This window comes from Lipophrys pholis, assembly GCF_963383615.2.
Source record: "Lipophrys pholis genome assembly, chromosome: 11".
Classification (NCBI taxonomy): Eukaryota; Metazoa; Chordata; class Actinopteri; order Blenniiformes; family Blenniidae; genus Lipophrys; species Lipophrys pholis.
The window spans coordinates 2,118,162-2,138,322 of NC_137631.1; the positions used below are offsets into that span (position 1 = coordinate 2,118,162).

General features: G+C 46.4%; 1 protein-coding gene across 1 annotated transcript; it reads left to right on the top strand.

The window, feature by feature from the left end:
* Positions 1 to 2,077: 2,077 nt before the first annotated feature.
* LOC308117068 (troponin I, fast skeletal muscle-like) lies at positions 2,078 to 13,583 on the top strand. Its single transcript, XM_080475710.1, has 7 exons — positions 2,078 to 2,388; positions 9,214 to 9,249; positions 9,609 to 9,645; positions 9,727 to 9,855; positions 10,728 to 10,817; positions 10,912 to 11,088; positions 12,451 to 13,583. The coding sequence occupies exons 2-7, from the start codon at positions 9,239 to 9,241 to the stop codon at positions 12,529 to 12,531; spliced, it is 525 nt and encodes a 174-aa protein (XP_080331836.1). The 5' UTR covers positions 2,078 to 2,388; positions 9,214 to 9,238; the 3' UTR covers positions 12,532 to 13,583.
* Positions 13,584 to 20,161: the final 6,578 nt, after the last annotated feature.

Sequence of the window (20,161 nt, forward strand, 5' to 3'; positions counted from 1 at the left end):
AGGAACCGCAGAGGAGGAACCGCAGAGGAGGGAGACACAAAGAAGGAACCACATAGAAGAAACCACAGAAGAGGAACTACAGAGGAGGAACCACAGAGAAGGAACCACAGAGGAGGGAGACCCAGAGAAGAAACCACAGAGGAGGAACCACAGAGGAGGGAGACACAGAGGAGGGAGACACAGAGAAGAAACCACAGAGGAGGAACCACAGAGGAGGAACCGCAGAGGAGGGAGACACAGAGAACAGAGCTCAGAAGAGGAACCACAGAGAAGGAACCACAGATTAGGGAGACACAGAGAAGGAACCACAGAGGAGGAACCACAGAGGAGGAACCACAGAGGAGGAACCACAGGAACTCAATCCTTCACAACAACAAACAAACAAACTAAATTCAATCCTTCACAAAAACAACAAACAAACTAAACCCAATCCTTCACAACAACAATATAACAAACTAAACCCAATCCTTCACAACAACAAACAAACACACTAAACAACTCTAACATAGAGACGCAGCAACAAAAAAACAGCACTAGCTCTCTCTTTCAAACAAACTTCTCTCATCCAGCACCTCTGGTCCCAAACACCTGGTCCAGGAGACCTGCTGTAGGTTCTCACCTGGTCCAGGAGACCTGTTGTAGGTTCTCAGGATCTTCTTGATGGTCATGGTTTTCCTTGTTGCAGGTTGGTCTCTGAAGAGTCATGATCAAAGTCCAACGTTTCGTGACTCAGTCTACCTGCTGGATCTGAAGATCTGCAGTTAATGAAAGCATTTTTTCAGATACTTTGACACGAGTCCTGAACGCAGTAGATCTGGAAGTTCTTCGTCTCGACCGCATTTCTAAGTTGTCTAGTTGATCTTTCCGGCCTTCCTTGCCTTTGACTATGTTGTGATGTTGGTTCCTTGATTCCATGGTTGCATGGCTCCATTGTTCCATTGCTCCTTTGCTCCACGGTTCCTTGGGTCCATAGCTCCTTGATTCCAAGGTTCCATTGGTCCATGTTTCCTTGGTTCCTTGGTTCCATGGTTCCTTGGTTGCATGGCTCCTTTGCTCCATGACTCCAATCTTCCATGGTTCTCTGGTTCCATTGTTTCATGTTTCCTTGGTTCCATTGTTCTTTGGTTCCATGGTTTAATGGCTCCATGGCTGCATGGTTCCATTGTCCTATGGTTCCATGGTTTAATGGCTCCATGGCTGCATGGTTCCATTGTCCCATGGTTCCATGGTTTAATAGTTCCATGATTCCTTGGTTTGATACTTCCATGATTTAATAGTTCCTTGGTTGAACGGTTTCATGCTTACTTGGTTCCCTGCTTCCATTGTTTCATGCGTCCATGGTTCCATTGTTTAATTCTTCAATGTTTTTATTGGTCCTTGGTTCCATGGTTCTATGGGTCCTTGGTTCAATGGTTCAATGGTCCAATGGTTTAATGGTTTAATGGTCCCATGGGTCCATGCTTCCTTGGTTCCCTGGTTCCATTGTTTAATGGTTGCATAGTTCAATGGTTCCTTGGTTTCATGGTTCCATGGTTCCTTGGCTCTGTGGTTCCAATGTTCCATGGTTCCTTGGCTCCATGTTTAGATGTTTCCTTGGCTCTATGGTGCCAATGTTCCATGGCTCCTTGGCTCCATGGTTCCTTGGTTCCAATGTTCCATGGTTCCTTGGTGCCATGGTTTGATGTTTCCTTGGCTCTATGGTTCCAATGTTCCATGGTTTCTTGGCTCCATGGTTAGATGTTTCCTTGGCTCCATGGTTCCAATATTCCATGGTTCCTTGGTGCCATGGTTCCTTGGTTCCAGTGTTCTATGGTTCCTTGGCACCATGGTTCGATGTTTCCTTGGCTCTATGGTTCCAATGGTCCATGGTTCTTTGGCTCCATGGTTCTAGATCCTGGGTGTCAGAGCAGAGCGTAACTCCTGGTTTTTGAAACGTGTCCACTTCGCCGTCAGAAGCCGAATCAATTTCTCTCCCCTTCACTTTATTTGTAAACTTGGGTTCTTTAGTTTGATCTTGTCACGTTCTTATTCTGTGGTGTCATGTTATGATCCTTTCATCTGAACCTGGTGAACGTTTGTATTTGAATGAAGCAGCAGGTCTAATGACTGAACATTGTGCCTGGTTGAAGGTGTAAAGAGGAGTGGAGGATAATACAGATAACAATCTCTCCCAGGTTATTTATAATGAGGCCAGATGACTCTGGACTGGATTTCATGACCTTGCCAGCTCATTGGTTTCCACTAATCCTTCTCCATAACGAGAAAGTGGAGGATTTAGAGGCTAACAGAGAGTCGATATATACCTTCTAACACTCTGCCTCAACGCTCTCTGTCACTCCAACCGCTCTGAGACTCCAACCGCTCTGAGGCTCCAACCGCTCTGCTGAAGTAAGACATTTCACTGTGTCAGTGTGTTTCATTGTGTTTCAGTGTGTTTCATTGTGTTTCAGTGTGTTTCAGTGTGTTTCAGTGTGTCAGTGTGTGTCAGTCTTTCGGTGTGTTTCATTGTTTCAGTGTGTTTCAGTATGTCAGTGTGTTTCAGTGAGTTTCATTGTGTTTCAGTGTGTCAGTGTGTTTCAGTGTGTCAGTGTGTGTCAGTCTTTCAGTGTGTTTCAATGTGACAGTGTGTTTCAGTGTTTCAGTGTTTCAGTGTGTTTCAATGTTTCAGTGTGTTTCAGTGTGTTTCAGTGTTTCAGTGTGTTTCAGTGTGTTTCAGTGTGTCAGCAGGCTTAATGTCGCTGAACTAGTTTGTTTTCGCCACATCATAGGAACTATTTATCCATATTTAATTACATTTGTAGCCATTTTCCTCTCGTTGCCGTGGATTTGAGCGACTTTATGCAGGCTGGTTATTTTAGCTGTTGGACCTCCGGCCGGTGGCTCCTGGTTCCTGGTAAGAGCCACTTGTGGCAGACGTCTGTCATCCATTCCTCTCAGGGACTCCAGTCAACAGGGACGTTTGACATTTAATGTGCTCTACAGACGGAGCGCCGTGTTAACAGTGTAGAATTCCTGCAGCTCGCTGGGTATGGATCCTCGTTTTCCTCAGCAGCAAACACAAAGTTGACCGAACTTTTATTGCCGTTGGACTGAAGTCAGTAACTCAACAATTGTGTCGGAGCGGCTCCGGGTTTCTACCCGGATCCTCCGGAGCCGTGATGTACGATCTGACAAGGCAACACCCTGAAAGTCAACGCTACATGAAGGCCTGAAGCTGAAACCGATCCGGCGGCGTTTATCCTCCTGTCAACACCTTTTTTGGGGGGGGGGGGGTCATACCCAGGACAACCTGCTGCCAGCTTCTCAGTCTTCACCTTACAGTTTAACCCCCATGGCCACATTTAGCTGCTTTCTTTCTTGGATGTTAACAATAGTTCTTTGTCTCTTAGCAAACTCTCTTTCGGGATTCTTCTCCTGCTTTTACATTTGAAAAGACACTAAACATTAATCCGACGTCAGAAGGAGTTTTGGACAAGCTTTGATTTCTGTGATGTCTGTAAGCTTCTTTTCTTTGGTCCGTCCTGGTTTCCTGTTGAGAGCTTCTTTGATTCGTTGAGGTTTCCTGCTTTCAGCCTGGTTTTTTTCTGTCGAACCTTCAGTTCTTCTGTCTGTTGGTTTCATTTGGTCTTAAGATACGACAATATGAACGTACGTCCTGGTTTCAGACAAAGATCAAGACAGATGTTCATTTTCTCCAGGTTGAACCTTCCTGATCCAATAAAGAATCACAAAGTGAATTTAGTCCTTCAGCCAATGGGTGGAGCCCATTTGGGAGTTTCTTTGGTTTCTCTGAGTGTCATTTTATATCTCTGTGATTATTTGTGTGTCTCCGTGTGTGCGCCTGAGACCTATTTTTACGTTCTGTTCTAATGTCTTGGCCGTCTGAACAACGTCAGTCGGTGTTTGGTTCCTACCAACTCTTCAATCCTTCGGCAACAGTCTGACACACACACACACACACACACACACACACACACACACACACACACACACACACACACACACCAAAGACAAAACTCTGAGGGCACACTGTCGTGTCCTCAGAGTTTTGTGTGTCCTAAAATAACCCCCCTCCCATTAGCTGCCATTTGTTCCTGGCCAGCAATGTGTTGTGGGATTCCTGCGGTGGTGTCACATGTCTTTTCTTTTAAGACTGCTGTCGTTTCTTTTTCCAATAATGAAGACGTTAGCAACAGCTGTGACTCCAGAAATAGAGACTTAATCCAGCGCTGCATCAGCGCTCCAGAACATGAGCTCAACCAGCGCGGCCAGCCAGATTGGTTTGGAATTGTAAGAAATGCCAAAATCAGCAAATATAAATATATTTCTGAAACACATTACATTGTTGGACGATGATGCTGGATAGCATGTAGCATGTAGCGTGTAGCGTGTAGCCTCTCTACCCAGGCAGGAAGGTGTCTGTTAGATTGATGGAGCTAGAAACGGTGCGTGACTTCACTCTGGGTGTGACATCATGTGTGAATGAGACTTTTCCTGATCAAACTCTGCTGGCGGAGGTTCTTCTGGTCTGATCACTTTCCGTATCGATCAGACCACATTTTGTTTCAATAGACCAAGGTTCATTTCGTCGTTAAGGTCCGGCGGGTGTCATTGTCCAGCGGGCCTATAGGTCTGGTGGGTGTTGCATTGAGTTCCATTTGGGCGTTGTGGTCCAGAGGGCATCATGGTCCGACAAGCTTTGCTCCGAGTTCCAGCAGGTGTCGCAGTCTGGTGGGCGTCGTACTAAGGTCTGGCTGGCAGGAAGGTCCAGTGGGCGTCACAGTGAGATTGGGGGACGTCATGTCGACGTTGGGGGGCGTCACATTCCCAGTTTGACCCGGACTTCAGGGACTTTCTGGGATAGTCCCCTACATCTGGGTGTCTGAACGCCCCCCCCTGAGCTCTGATCCGGATCCAACAAGGGAACTCTTGAAAATGTGGATCTTGGTTCTCATGCCAGCGGACTTTCCAGTTGGGTGGGGTGAGAGGATGTGAGCACAATGCATTCTGGGTAGGAGAAACAAACAGCTAACCACGCAAATTCGAAGAAGCAGATGCAGAAAGAATATCAGACGTGGAGTGTTTGTGGCTACCCATTAGCCACGAGCTAATTAGCCTTGCCACCACATGCTAAAGGGGCAGCTGTTGTAATTTGCATGATGTTTTCCAGGCGGTTTGATTCAATCCCGAAACGCAGAGTGAACGCAAAGCCAACCAAATGGAGGGGTGAGAACCTCCACCCCCCACCCCCACCCCAAAAGAACCGAGTCCCAGCCTATCCCAGTGTGAAAGACCCTTAAGTCCAACGTGTTGACTCAGTTGCTGATTGCTGCAGATCCTGTTTGATGAGCAGCACATTCATTACAGAGTTCATTATCTCTTAAACCCTGAGACTTTCAGTGTCTGACACTCACTCCTATTTTATCCAGGGTTTCACTCTGTCTGCGATTTCAGCCCCACAGATTAACAACCTCCAGAAGTGTGATGACTGCAGGTTTCTGTCATTCCTCCATGAAGACAATACACTGTGAGGCTTCACTTCCTGTCTGGCTAAAGGCCCCTGCATCCTCCCTTTTGAACCCATAAGAACAAGAAGAAAATTCGGCAGTGACGTCAACCAGCAGCAGAAAAAAAAAGCTTTTTCGGCAGGACTGTTCATACTCCGATAAGAAGCTGCCGAACTCGCAGGCCACGCCCCCTCACGGCAGGCAAAAGTCTGTGAAGCGGCCTTTAAACTTTTCAACAGCACAGTTTATTTCTGGCCTCCAGTGCTTTCAGAAATACATTTCTCTGAACTTTTTCAGTTATAAGAAAGTTTTTGTCCGAGCGCAATGTTAGTCCAGTTTTAACTCCAGGAGCTGACAGCTGTTCGTGATGCGTTCAGGTGCATCACGTCAGCCTACACTCCGACATTTTAAAGAGCTGTGGCGCTCGTAGAGTAGCGCTGTTACAAGCTAAATATGATTAAAATATTATCGATAGTCATGAGCGAACTAGAACACGCATGCGCAGCACACGGCAGTGGAGAAGTTTCGGCAGTGCGGCTCCTACATAGTTCGGCCAGGGCGGTTGGTACAGCCCAAACAAATATGTTCGGCCAGAAGGAGCTGGCCGAAGGAAATGACGTCATTTCGTTTGACAGGACCCCGCACTGCCGAACTTTCGTCTTGTTCTTATGGAGTATGAAGAGGCCTTAACAGGATAAGAGTTGGCTCTATTACTGTGAAGGTTCACTTCCTGTCTGGCGAACAGGATAAGACCTTCATGTATTACTGTGAAGACACTGGGTTTATGTATATGTCTAGAAAGTGCTGCTCAGCCTCATCTGGTTGTGCAACGTTTGCTTGTTAGAAGGTGTTTGGATCGGTAGAGTAACTGTAACTGTTCATAAACAAGGGTCTGTTGCCCCCTCCCCCCCGTCAGAAAAGTCTAAATTTACAATCAGTATTCCATTAGTTTATGAGTATATTTTACTACGCTTCAGGCTAGCTTGCAACGATGTGGGAAAAATACACAAAAGTTAAGTGGTGATTATAAATATTCTCAAACTTAAACAGATTACTGCAGCAATATTTATAAAAGTGTTGTTTTTCTGATGATAGTGACGATGCTACATTAGCATACCTGCCTATTGCTGTAATATTAGCTAGTAATTAGCATTTTGACCAAAACGTTAAGATGCTCCATTATCCTAAGAGTTTGATCCTCTGATCGGTTTGATCAGCAGTCTGGATATCCTCAACTACATTGATTTGAGAAGTAGTCCAGGACCTTCGCCTTGACTTAGTTGGACAATCTCATCGTAAATCCAAATAATCCCGACATCAGTCTTTGTCTAAACGGGCTTTACAGAACAAACCTGGAGTCTGATTCATGAGTTTTGTACGATCAGAATCCGTCTGAGTCGTTCTGTGTGACTTAAGCACAAGCGTTCACCTTGTTTTACGACGACTCTTCGCATGGTGGTTGAGATTATCTGCAGCGGCGCGAGACGTGGATCCGCTGAGCCGCGTGGTTAAAAATATCAGTAAGGTCTCAACGTCAACACCACAGTTATGTCCCGTGAAACGTCCGGGTATTAAGACGAAGTGTCCGGATGAAATGAAGCCTCCATGAAATGTGACCACGTAGCTTAGCTTTAGCTTTCTGCAAGATAACTGTGCAAAGCTCAGCTTCTTTTAGACCAGCGAGGATTCACTATGACCGTTAACCCAAAACCTGCGTGGGCTCTGATACGTGTGCTCGCACTCAGGTCAACATGTGTCTCAGATGACAATTAACGTGTCACAGCGGACATTTATTCTCTGTCCACTCCGTAAAACAAATACTGAGCATTTAGGCGCTTGGCCTCGGATAGCGTTATTGTTAGCATGCTAATTTCAGATTTTTCAGATTTATGAAGCCAATCCCGAGGCTCGTCTTCTAGGGAACAAAGAAGAAATAGAAAGATTTATTGCTCGTCTGCCACTGACTTGCTGCCAGATGAACCTGACTGCTGAAACATCTAAATTCAGTGAGATTCTTTCACAGTTTCAGTCAACGAGGACAACTCAATTTCTTTCTCTACTGATGATGCCGCGCTTTCCACGTAAACTTCAGTAAAGTCACATTGAAATGGGCTGAAAAACTGCAGGAATCAGTGAAACCTGCTGACGCTGAAACACTTCAAGCACCAAAAATGACTCAAACTCGACCGACGTCCAAATTGGTTAAATTTTCCCCTTAAACTTTTTTCTTAAACGGAAAAAAACCAATAAAGAGTCAGAGATGAAACAGAAGATGGTGAAAAGGGGCCACAACAGCTGAAATGTTCCTGCCGGCTAAAATCTTCTGAAACGACTCTACGAGCTGCTACATGGTGATGATCAGTGTGCAAACTAGACTGCAGCTTTCAGGGGGGCTCACCGGGGTAAAGGGGATGGGCGGTGGGCGGGGGGGGGGGGGGGGGCACTCAACACGTATTCATTATAAAAGCCTCCTTGTCCCTCCTACTGAGACAAAACTGGTGTCCAGTTGTGTCTCCAGGGTCACAATTGAAGACAAAAAGCCACAATTAAAGTTTTTGGTATGAATTTCCTGGACATTGCATGGACGTCTTGTCTGGACGTCACATTAACATGAACAGAATAACCTCTGAAACACGTTAACACACATCAACAAACCAATAACTGACTCCAAACACGCATGACCATCAGAATTTGAAAAAAAAGGTCCAGACTACCAGAGATCCAGTCCTCAGTACCATCATATACAACACAGTGCTAAATATTAATACTACAGTTAATAGACATGCCCTTCAGACATAATCCTCCACAGTGCTGAATACTAATACTACAGTTTATAGACATTACCTTCAGACAGAATCCTCCACAGTGCCGAATACTAATACTACAGTTTATAGACATTACCTTCAGACAGAATCCTCCACAGTGCCGAATACTAATACTACAGTTTATGGACATTACCTTCAGACAGAATCCTCCACAGTGCCGAATACTAATACTACAGTTTATGGACATTACCTTCAGACAGAATCCTCCACAGTGCCGAATACTAATACTACAGTTTATGGACATTACCTTCAGACAGAATCCTCCACAGTGCTGAATACTAATACTACAGTTGATAGACATTACCTTCAGACAGAATCCTCCACAGTGCCGAATACTAATACTACAGTTTATAGACATTACCTTCAGACCTGGATCAGCTTCTGTTGCTGCTCCTCCACATTATTCTCATTAGGAAATCCAACATTTACCAGGTTTCCTTGTTAGAAATTGAGCCGCTGTCGGATTTAAAGTGGCATTTAAGACTAGCGCCCCCACACTTCAATGGTGAGGACAAGAACTGCATGCAGGCTGACAACTTTATTAAAGTGAAAGAGTGAAGATTCACCCTGGTGCACAAATAAAAATAGACTCATTTAACACAAGATCATGACAAAACTGAAAACAAACAAAAAACCCAAAAGGAAATGCAAAGGAAACAACAGCATTTTACCAATATTTTAGAGACCCCCCGTCATTTCACAAAGGATGTTTTAAGGGGGTCTCCTGTCTCATTAAGGGGACTGAGCCACCCCCGGGTCACACCCTGGTGGTGATGATATTATAATAGTGAAAACATGGCGTCTTCTTTGTGTCGTGTCTCAGTTGTGGTCACATGTTCTTTCCAGAAACGTCTTTTTAATCCTGTGTTTGTTTTTTCCAGATAACATCCGGATCCTGCAGCAAACATGGCCGACGAGTGAGTCAAACGTCTACGTGACGTTACAGTGTTCTTCACAACAGATTTCACTGTATATATATTTATATATATCAATCACTCACACACACACACACGCACACACACACACACACACACACACACACACACACACACACACACACACACACACACACACACACACACACACACACACACACACACACACACACACACACAGTGACCACTAGAGGTCACTGTAGGTCAACAGAAAGTTGCTAGGGTACCAGATTTAACCATATTACTTGCAGAGCTATAGAAAATACACAAACTCGTCGTTGGGTCAAAGGTCAAAGGTTAAGATGAAAAGCTTTCAGCAGCCTTTGTGGTTCTGTCTGCAGGAAGAGACTGTCTGCTCGGCGAAAGCACACCCTGAAGGTAAGAGCTTGACAGGAAACCAGCCTGGGTTCCTTGGGTTCCAGATTCCTCTGCTGACGTTGTGGTTCTGTCAACCCGCAGAGCTGCATGCTGGTCGTCGCCAACAACCTGCTGGAGGCTGAATCCGGCGTGAAGGCCGACGAAAGAGACAAGTTCCTGGCCGATAAGTGTCCTCCTGTGGATCTGCCTTACTCCAAGGAGGAGCTCATGGTGAGGAGGCCAGGGTTTCTGGACAATCTAACAGGTTCTCTGGACGTTATACAAAGTTCTTTAGATGTTCCACCGGGTTTTCTGGACGTTCTACCAGGTTTTCTGGATGCTACACCAGGTTTTCTAGACATTCTATGTTTAGTGTAAAGAACAGAAACAAACTGTCTGGTTTGTCTTCAGATGTTCCACCATGTTCTCTAGACATTCCACCATGTTCTCTAAACATTCTACCATGTTCTCTAGACAATACACCAGGTTCTAAAGACGTTCCACCAGGTTCTCTAGATATTCTACCAGGTTCTCTTGACATTCTGTTTGGTGTAAAGAACTATCTGGTTTGTCTGTTGACATTCCACCAGGTTTTTTGGACGTTCTACCAGGTTCTTTAGACGTTTGTTCCGATTCTGTAGATGTTCCAACATGTTCTCTAGATGTTCCACCAGCTTCTCTGGATGTTTTACTAGGTTCTCTAGACGTTCCACCATGTTCTCTAGACGTTAAACCAGGTTCTCTGGACGTTTTACCAGGTTCTCTGGACATTCCACCAGGTTCTCTAGCCATCCTACCAGGTTCTCTAGACGTTCCAGCAGGTTCTCCTAATGTTCCACCAGGTTCTCTAGACATTCCAGCAGGTTCTCCTAATGTTTCACCAGGTTCTCTAGACGTTCCAGCATGTTCTCCCATTGTTCCACTACGTTCTATAGCCATCCTACCAGGTTCTCTAGACATCCTACCACATTCTCTAGACATTCCACCAGGTTCTCTAAACATCCTACCACATTCTCTAGACATTCCACCACGTTCTCTAGATGTTCCACTAGATTCTCCTGACCGTTCTGTGTTTGGACAGAAACAAAGTGGTTGTTTTGCAGGAATTTTGCCAGAAGCTTCACGAGCAAATCGACCAGAGCGAGGAGGAGAGATACTGCATCGAGTTCAAACTCAACATGGTGCTGAACGAGGTCAGCGACTCTCACTCCTTCATAGGATGTTTGTTCAGAGGTTATGTGGTTCTACTTCCTGTCTGATGGTCAACGTTGTGGTTCCTCCTCCAAGGTTCGGGACCTTAACATCAAGATCGTCGATCTGAGGGGGAAGTTCAAGAGACCCCGTCTGAAGAAGGTCCGCATGTCGGCCGACGCCATGTTGAAGGCTCTGCTGGGCTCCAAGCACACCGTCAACATGGACCTGAGGGCCAACCTCAAGCAGGTCAAGAAGGAGGTGAAGGAGGAGGTGAGTCTGCAAGAGGGTGGGGAGGAGCGTTTGCAGGGGGGTAAAGGAGGAGGTGAAGGAGGAGGAGAGTTTGCAGGGGGCTCCAGAATGTGGTACATCACTGATTCCGCTCTGGCCCAGCAACAATGTGGGGCCGGCTAATCATCCATTTAGCCCCTGATAGGCTCGGACTTTGGTAGTGGAAAGACAAAGACCGGTCTGGGTTAATGTAGACCGGCCTGAACCTGGGGAAATGTAGACCAGTCTGGGTTAATGTAGACTGGTCTGGGTTAATGTAGACTTGTCTAGGTTAATGTAGACCGGTCTGGGTTAATGTAGACCTGTCTGAGTTAATGTAGACTGGTCTGGTCTGGGTTAATGTAGACCGGTCTGGGTTAATGTAGACTTGTCAGGTCTGGGTTAATGTAGACTTGTTGGGTTAATGTAGACCGGTCTGGGTTAATGTAGACTGATCTGGTCTGGGTTAATGTAGACCGGTCTGGGTTAATGTAGACCGGACTGGGTTAATGTAGACTGATCTGGCCTGGGTTAATGTAGACTGATCTGGGTTAATGTAGACTGATCTGGTCTGGGTTAATGTAGACCGGTCTGGGTTAATGTAGACCGGACTGGGTTAATGTAGACTGATCTGGCCTGGGTTAATGTAGACTGATCTGGGTTAATGTAGACTGATCTGGTCTGGGTTAATGTAGACCGGTCTGGGTTAATGTAGACCGGTCTGGGTTAATGTAGACTGATCTGGCCTGGGTTAATGTAGACTGATCTGGGTTAATGTAGACTGATCTGGTCTGGGTTAATGTAGACCGGTCTGGGTTAATGTAGACTGCTATTATAAAAAGACAGATTTTACCGAGACGTATTTAACTGTCAGAACCTCAGTGTCCAGAGGACAGTGAGGGAGAGTCTTCTTGAGTCTCTACTGTTATTGGTGCAGAAGACGACTCCTCCTCCCCAGTTTGTAGTTAGCCCTGCGGGGCTAATAGCCTCTTCCCTGGTTTCCTCGTGAGCCAGGTCTCCGTGAACACTAGAGGGCAGCAGTCTCTCATCGCCAGTCTCTATGTTGAGTCCAGCCTCAGATGGTCCAGCTTGTTTTTCCAGCGAGCGGATGTTAGCAGGACCAATGCTAATGCTGTTCTACATGGTTTGCCTTAGCCTTAGCGCTCATCCCACCGCATACACCTGTTCTGTTTACGCATTGCCTGACGCCGGGGTCTCCTCCTCTGGACGGTCAGTGCTGAGCACGTCAGTACTGAGTCAGTCGGTGCTGAGTGGGTCGGTACTGAGTCGGTACTTCATCCCTCCCTCCCACGCTCCCTCTCTCCTTCCTTCCCTCTGGAGCTAATCACGGTGTTTCCTCTGCAGGACAAGCAGCTGCGTGACGTTGGCGACTGGCGTAAGAACGTGGAGGACAAGTCTGACCGGAAGAAGATGTTCGACAGCTAAATGTGATGAAGACTCCCTCCGGCTCTTCGTCTCTGGAGTGAAGGGTTTTGCTCTAAATGCCGCTCGATGCTTCGTGTTGGAAAAGTTTGGAACGCTGCCAGGCCCTCGACGTTTCCTCAGATGAGCCGACCAACCAGGTGGAAGATCAAGTTTCATTACTGCTGAAGTTTCTGGAGCTTTGGAGTAAAACTCTTCACTTCAACTGAAGTTACCTTCTACTTTTACTTCTGCTTCTACTGTTTCTATTTCTGCTTCTACTACTTGTACTTCTGCTTCTGCTTCCACTTCTGCCCCTGCTTCTTCTTCCACTTCCACTTCCACTTCTACTTCTGCTTCCACTTCCACTTCCACTTCTGCTTCCACTTCCACCTCCGCTTCTACTTCTGCTTCCACTTCTACTTCTGTCTCCACTTCTACTTCTACTTCCACTTCTATTTCTGCTACTGCTTCTATTTCTGCTTTTACTTGTACTTGTACTTCTACTTCTACTACAGCTTCAACTTCTTCTTGTACTTTTGTTTCTACTTCTACTTCTGCTTCTAGATCTTCTTCTACATCTGTTTCTACTTCTGACTTTACTTCTGCTTGAGCCAAAAGTCAGAGGTATAAGTTAGAGGCAGAAGTTAGAGGTAAAAGTCAGAGGCAGAAGTTGGAGGTAGAAGTCAGAGGTACAATTCGGAAGCAGAAGTCAGGGGTAGAATCGGAAGAAGAAGTCGGAGGTAGAAATTGGAAGTAGAAGTCGGAGGGAAAAGATGGAGGTAGAAGTTTGGGGTAAAAGTAGGAGGCAGAAATCAGAGGTAGAATTCTGGGGTAAAAGTTGGAGGTAGAAGTAGGAGGCAAAAGTCAGAGGTAGAAGTCGGAGGCAGAAGTTGGAGGTAGATGTCGGAGGTAGAAGTCAGAGGTGGAGATCTTCTAGTGATTGTTGTCGTTTCATGTCAGTAAATGAAAGTGTGATGAACTATGTCACATTAAACTGAAAAGCTTCCTGACGTCTTCTTGTCTCTTCACTTTGTTTACATCAGATTAAAGATTATTTCTCATCTGAAATGTCATCTGTCTCATTGAATATTTTAGCATCGGGCCAACAGTCAACCAATGAAAATACTAGACTGTGAGACTGTACCATCATAGACCACCATGTGAGACTGTACCATCATAGACTACCATGTGAGGCTGTACAATATGAGACTACCATGTGAGACTGTACCATCATAGACTACCATGTGAGGCTGTACAATATGAGACTACCATGTGAGACTGTACCACCATAGACTACCATGTGAGACTGTACCACCATAGACTACCATGTGAGACTGTACAGTGTGAGACTTAACCATGTGAGACTGAACAATGTGAGACTGAACCATGTGCGACGGTAACATCATAGACTACCATGTGAGACCATACCATGTGAGATGGTAACATCATAGACTACCATGTGAGACGGTACCCTTTGTGAGAATATCATCGTGGACTACCACGTGAGGCGGTACCAAGTGAGATGGTACCATGTGAGACAGTACCATCATAGGTTACCATGTGTGACTGTATCATCATAGACTGTCCCATGTGAGACTGTATCTTCTGAGACTCTCTTCTGAGACTGTACTATGTGAGACTATCTTCTGAGACTGTCACATGTGAGACTGTATCTTCTGAGACTGTACCACATGAGACTGTATAACCTCAGACTGTACCATGTGAGGCTATCATGTGGCGACACATTGCAGGTGTTAGAGCTCCTGTTAGCTGGATGCTAATATGCTGTGCTTAGTATAGCATCATAGCAGCATAGCATCATAGCATTGTAGCAGCATACCATTGTATCAGTGTATCAGTGTAGCAGCGTAGCAGCATAGCATCGTAGCAACATAGCATTGTAGCATCATAGCATTATAGCAGCATAGAATTGTAGCAGTGTGGCATCGTAGCATTGTAGCATCGTAGCAGCATAGAACTATAGCAGTGTAGCAGCATAGCAGAGCAGCATCATAGCATTTACATTAGTGTAGCATTGTGTCAGTGTAGCATCGTAGCATCATAGCTTTGCATCAGTGTAGCATTGTAGCAGCGTAGCATTGTAGCAGCATAACATTGTAGCAGCATAGCATTGTAGCAGTGTAGCAGCATGGCAGCATAGCATTGTATCAGTGTATCATTGTAGCATTGCATCAGTGTAGCATCGCAGCAGCGTAGCATTGTATCAGTGTAGCATTGTAGCAACGTAGCATCCTGGGGGTGGATCCTGGGTGGTTGAAGCTCAGGAGAGAAATTACTCGCCACTCTGAACATTCCTGGTTGACGAGCTAATAGACTGTTAAATGTGACGGATCCACATTGGTGACATACAGGCAGACGGTCCGACAGACAGAGAGAGAGAGAGAGAGAGAGAGAGAGAGATAGAGACAGAGAGAGAGAGAGAGAGTGAGAGAGAGAGAGAGCGGGAGCGAGAGCGGGAGAGAGAGAGGGAGAGAGAGAGAGAGAGAGAGAGAGAGAGAGAGAGAGAGAGAGAGAGAGAGAGAGAGAGACCACTGAACAACCAAGGTAAACGACGGTTGGTTGGCATACAGTCGTCCTGGGAGCTTGAGTTTGGTCCAGCGGTTCCAGAGATGATCCTCTTCACAGGGTTTTCATGAAGGTTCCTGGAAGTGAAGGGGTGAATATGGCTGCTGGGTCTGGACCGGCCCAACAATGTGCTGTTTACGGTCTCTGGTTCCTTAGAGATGCCGGAGTTATATTTGACCTGTTGATGGAGGGATCAGATCCTCAGATAACAGCTGCTGGCTGGCTCGCCAGAATTAGAACGGAGAAAACTGCAGAGCAGAACCATCTGGAGGGTCTCCCCTGACCTCTGACTTCTGACCTCTGACCTGTGATGGCCTGTAGTCACGGAAACAAAACCAAACTGCTTCAAACCATGATCTCAGCAGGGAACTGGAACTGCCGCGGTGTCTGGCTCTGCAGGTTTCTACTCCTCTGAGTCTGGGTCTGCATGTTTCTCCTCCTCTGAGCCAGGTTCTGCAGGGTTCTCCTCCTCTGGGTCTGGGTCTGCAGGTTTCTCCTCCTAGCCTGGTCCTGCAGGTTTCTCCTCCTCTGGGTCTGGTTCTGCAGGCTTCTCTTCTGTGCCTGGTTCTGCAGGTTTCTCCTCCTCTGAACCTTGCTCTAAAGACTCCTCCTCTGAGCCTGGTTCTACAGGTTTCTCCTCTGAGCCTGATCCTACAGATTTCACCTCCTCTGGGTCTGGTTCTGCAGGCTTCTCTTCTGAGCCTGGTTCTGCATGTATCTCCTCCTCTGAGCCTGGTTCTACAAGTTTCTCCTCTGAGCCTAGTTCTGCAGTTTTCTCCTCCTCTGGGTCTGGATCTGCAGGTTTCTCCTCCTGTAAGTCTGGTTCTACAAGCTCCTGCTATGAGCCTGGTTCTACAGGTTTGTCCTCTGAGCCCGGTCCTTCAGGTTTCTCCTCCTCTGGGTCTGGTTCTGCAGGTATCTCCTCCTCTGAGCCTGGTTCTACAGGCTCCTCCTCTGACCTCATGGAGAAGAAGGCGCGGTTATCAATCGAGAGGTGGATGATGACATCATAATTTTCAGGTAACTATAGCTCGCTGCTAGCATCATCACTCAGGGGCAAGGAACTATTAAGTAAAATATAGTTATAACCGTCCTCTCTATCAGTGAAATGTGGTTATAACCCACCTCTATAACAGTAAAATGTAGTTATAAACCTCTTCTCTATAACAGTAAAATGTAGTTACAACCCTGCTCTCTCTCAGTAAAATGTAGTTATAACTATCCTCTCTATCAGTATAATGTTGTTATAACCTCTCTTCATCAGTAAAATGTAGTTATAACCGTCCTCTATATCAGTAAAATGTAGTTACAACCCTGCTCTCTCTCAGTAAAATGTAGTTATAACTGTCCTCTCTGTCAGTAAACTGTTGTTACAACCTCTCTTCATCAGTAAAATGTAGTTATAACCCCCGTCTCTCTCAGTAAAATGTAGTTATAACCGTCCTCTCTATCAGTAAAATGTAGTTATAACCCCCGTCTCTCTCAGTAAAATGTAGTTATAACCGTCCTCTCTATCAGTAAAATGTAGTTATAACCTCTCTTCATCAGTAAAATGTAGTTACAACCCTGCTCTCTATCAGTAAAATGTAGTTATAACCCTGCTCTCTCAGTAAAATGTTGTTATAACCGAGCCTTGCGCTCTTCGAACTCGTCCACGATGCTCTGTATGCCCATTTTCTTTGCTCTCTCATTGGACAACATGGCAAGTCCACTCAGTGTCTCCTGTCCCACTGTGCTCCTCAAGTGGTTTGTAATGAGGGTTACAAACTCAGCGCGTTCCGGCTGCTCGTTGTCTTGTGATGATTTTGTGTTTTACTGTATATTGTGATGTTGTGTCTTGTGAGGGGGGGGGGGGGGGGGGGGGGGGATCGGAATTGTATGAGTGTTTGCTAGCAAGAAGAGGAGGGGCCTTCTTCCTGATATACACTCATATGCAAGGCCTAATTTCGGTTGTTAGTTACTCAATGCTTTTATTTTGACATCCATTTACTGTATGAAATCTACTATTGTAGGGACCGTTCTATACAATGCTTTTGGTTTCTGCTGATATGGCCAGTATATCCGGCCTACATGATGGACACTGGACACTGGACACTGGACACTGGACACTCCAGCAGGCACACTTCTTCTGTCTTGTATTTGCAAAACGCAAATCCTTGAAAGACTCGGTGGAAGGTGTCGCCACAGATCCGACCCATCTGAAACAAGAATGGAAGCGTTTTGGTCGATCTAAGACTTGAAAGTCTGGAATTCAAAACATTTAAATGACAAATGTCTGACCCTCCCTGTCCTGAGGGCTCGAGGCTGGACTGGTCAGCGTCTTCTGACCAAATGATGTGAACACATGGAATTGAAACGGCATCTTAGCTGGTAACCACCAGGCCAGTGTTTACATGGAAGCAAGTCCCTTATCCCCGGGGTCCATCTGGAGGAACAACAACAACAACAACAACAACAACAACAACAACAGCACACAGTAGGCAGACAAAGGTCATACGCACCTGAAAAAAAATACAAATATATAAATATTTACTATTTGGTCACTATGTCAAAAACGTATAATACACTCTGAGTATGCTTGACCGAACACGTCACATTCAGGTGGGGAATAAAAAGTCCTAAAATGAGGACATCCCGTTGACGGTCCCCAAGACGGTTTGGTCTCCAGCTGGAATCAGGAAGTCTTGGTTTGGGTCTCAGGAACAGGTCTGTGACGGGGGTGGATCTGGAAGCTCACACTGTGCAGGGAGAACAGTTCAGAATGAGTGATGTCTGGAAACAAGTAAACTCAATGTGAATATATTTATATACAATAGAACAACTGTTAAAAGAGAAATTGCACGCGGGTTCTATTGTCCCACTGAACATCAATTAGACTTTGAGGAACAAACTCTGAGAACTCACCTCGTTTGCTAAGTTGATATTGGCGACTTTCATCCACCACCGAGGATGTGTGAGGAACGGCTTTGAAAAAGCCATCAAACACAGCCTCTCTGTTCATGGAGGACTTGTCTCTGGTGGACCACCGAGTCACATGGTGGACAGAGCAGCCGAGTTCCTGAAGGAATGCCGTCCAGGAACCGGATCACCGCCTCCACTAACTATTCTCAACCACAGTCACTGCTGCTGGTTAGCGATCCAACATCTCTGGCACTGCAGCTCGGAACCTGTTATCAGCGGTCCACTGTCTCTTAGTCCATGCAGACATGGCGGGTGTCTCCGCCACCTCCGCTGATACAGGGACAGTTACAGAGTTTCAAACGTTTCCTCAATTCTTCAAGGTGTTGCTCTGAAAAAAAAAAAACTACATAAACAATAATGTAAAAGACGTAGACACATTACAGTATTTTAACATGGGAGCCTTGAGAACCGGTCTGATGGTCCTGGAAACCTTGAGAAGCAGTCTGATGGACATGGAAACCTTCAGAACCAGTCTAATGGTCCTGGAAACCTTGAGAAGCAGTCTCATGGTAATGGAAACCTTCTAAACCAGTCTGATGGTGCTGGAAAACTTGAGAAGCAGTCTCATGGTAATGGAAACCTTCTAAACCAGTCTGATGATCCCGGAAACCTTGAGAACCAGTCTGGTCATTTTGGAAACCTTGAAAACCAGTCTCATGGTCCTGGAAACCTTGAGAACCAGTCTGATGTCAGTTTTCTCCAGAGCTTCCTCTCTTGATAAAGCTTCATTCAGTCTTGTCTTCAGAGCAGCAGGAGAAGCAGCAAGGTAGAGCTGCGATCCTGGTAGAAGTTTGGTCCACATCCTTTCTTGTGTCATCTCCAGGTCACCTCCAGGTCACCTCTGGGTCACCTCTGGGTCATCTCTAGGTCATCTCCAGGTCACCTCCAGGTCACCTACGGGTCATCTCCAGGTCACCTCTGGGTCACCTCCAGGTCACCTCCAGGTCACCTCTGGGTCATCTCTAGGTCATCTCCAGGTCACCTCTGGGTCATCTCTAGGTCATATCCAGGTCACCTCCAGGTCACCTACGGGTCACTTCCAGGTCATCTCCAGGTCACCTACGGGTCACCTCTGGGTCATCTCCAGGTCACCTCCAGGTCACCTCTGGGTCATCTCTAGGTCATCTCCAGGTCACCTCCAGGTCACCTACGGGTCATCTCCAGGTCACCTCCAGGTCACCTCCAGGTCACCTCTGGGTCATCTCTAGGTCATCTCCAGGTCACCTCCAGGTCACCTCTGGGTCATCTCCAGGTCATCTCCAATTCACCTCCAGGTCACCTCTGGGTCATCTCTAGGTCATCTCCAGGTCACCTCCAGGTCACCTACGGGTCACCTCCAGGTCACCTCTGGGTCATCTCTAGGTCATCTCCAGGTCACCTCCAGGTCACCTCTGGGTCATCTCTAGGTCATCTCCAGGTCACCTCTGGGTCACCTCCAGGTCACCTCCAGGTCACCTCTGGGTCATCTCTAGGTCATCTCCAGGTCACCTCCAGGTCACCTCTGGGTCATCTCTAGGTCATCTCCAGGTCATCTCCAGGTCACCTACGGGTCATCTCCAGGTCACCTCCAGGTCACCTCTGGGTCATCTCTAGGTCATCTCCAGGTCACCTCCGGGTCACCTACGGGTCATCTCCAGGTCACCTCTAGGTCATCTCCAGGTCACCTCCAGGTCACCTCTGGGTCATCTCCAGGTCATCTCCAGGTCACCTCCAGGTCACCTACGGGCCACCTCTGGACTTTCCAGTCGAGATTGTACTTGTATACAGCTTGTAAAAGTGTTTCGCATTTTGTTGTAGTTCTGATGGTAGAACGTAGTACTGATCGTAGTTCTTTCGGTAGAACGCAGTACTGATCGTAGTTCTGATGGTAGAACACGGGGAGTTCAGTGAACGTTCGTTCATGAACTCGTTCATATTTTAGGTAAACGGAACTGAATGTTCTGTATTTCTGCCTGATGAACGTCACTGTGAGTTGCTCATTCTGGCGTTTGTGAACGGCGCTCCCACAGTTCTACGCAGTAGCGTGCGGTGGTGTTTCAGTCAGCAGTAACAAAATACGCCAAAAGGCTCTGATTTGCAGTAACAGTCTATAAACAGTAGTAAC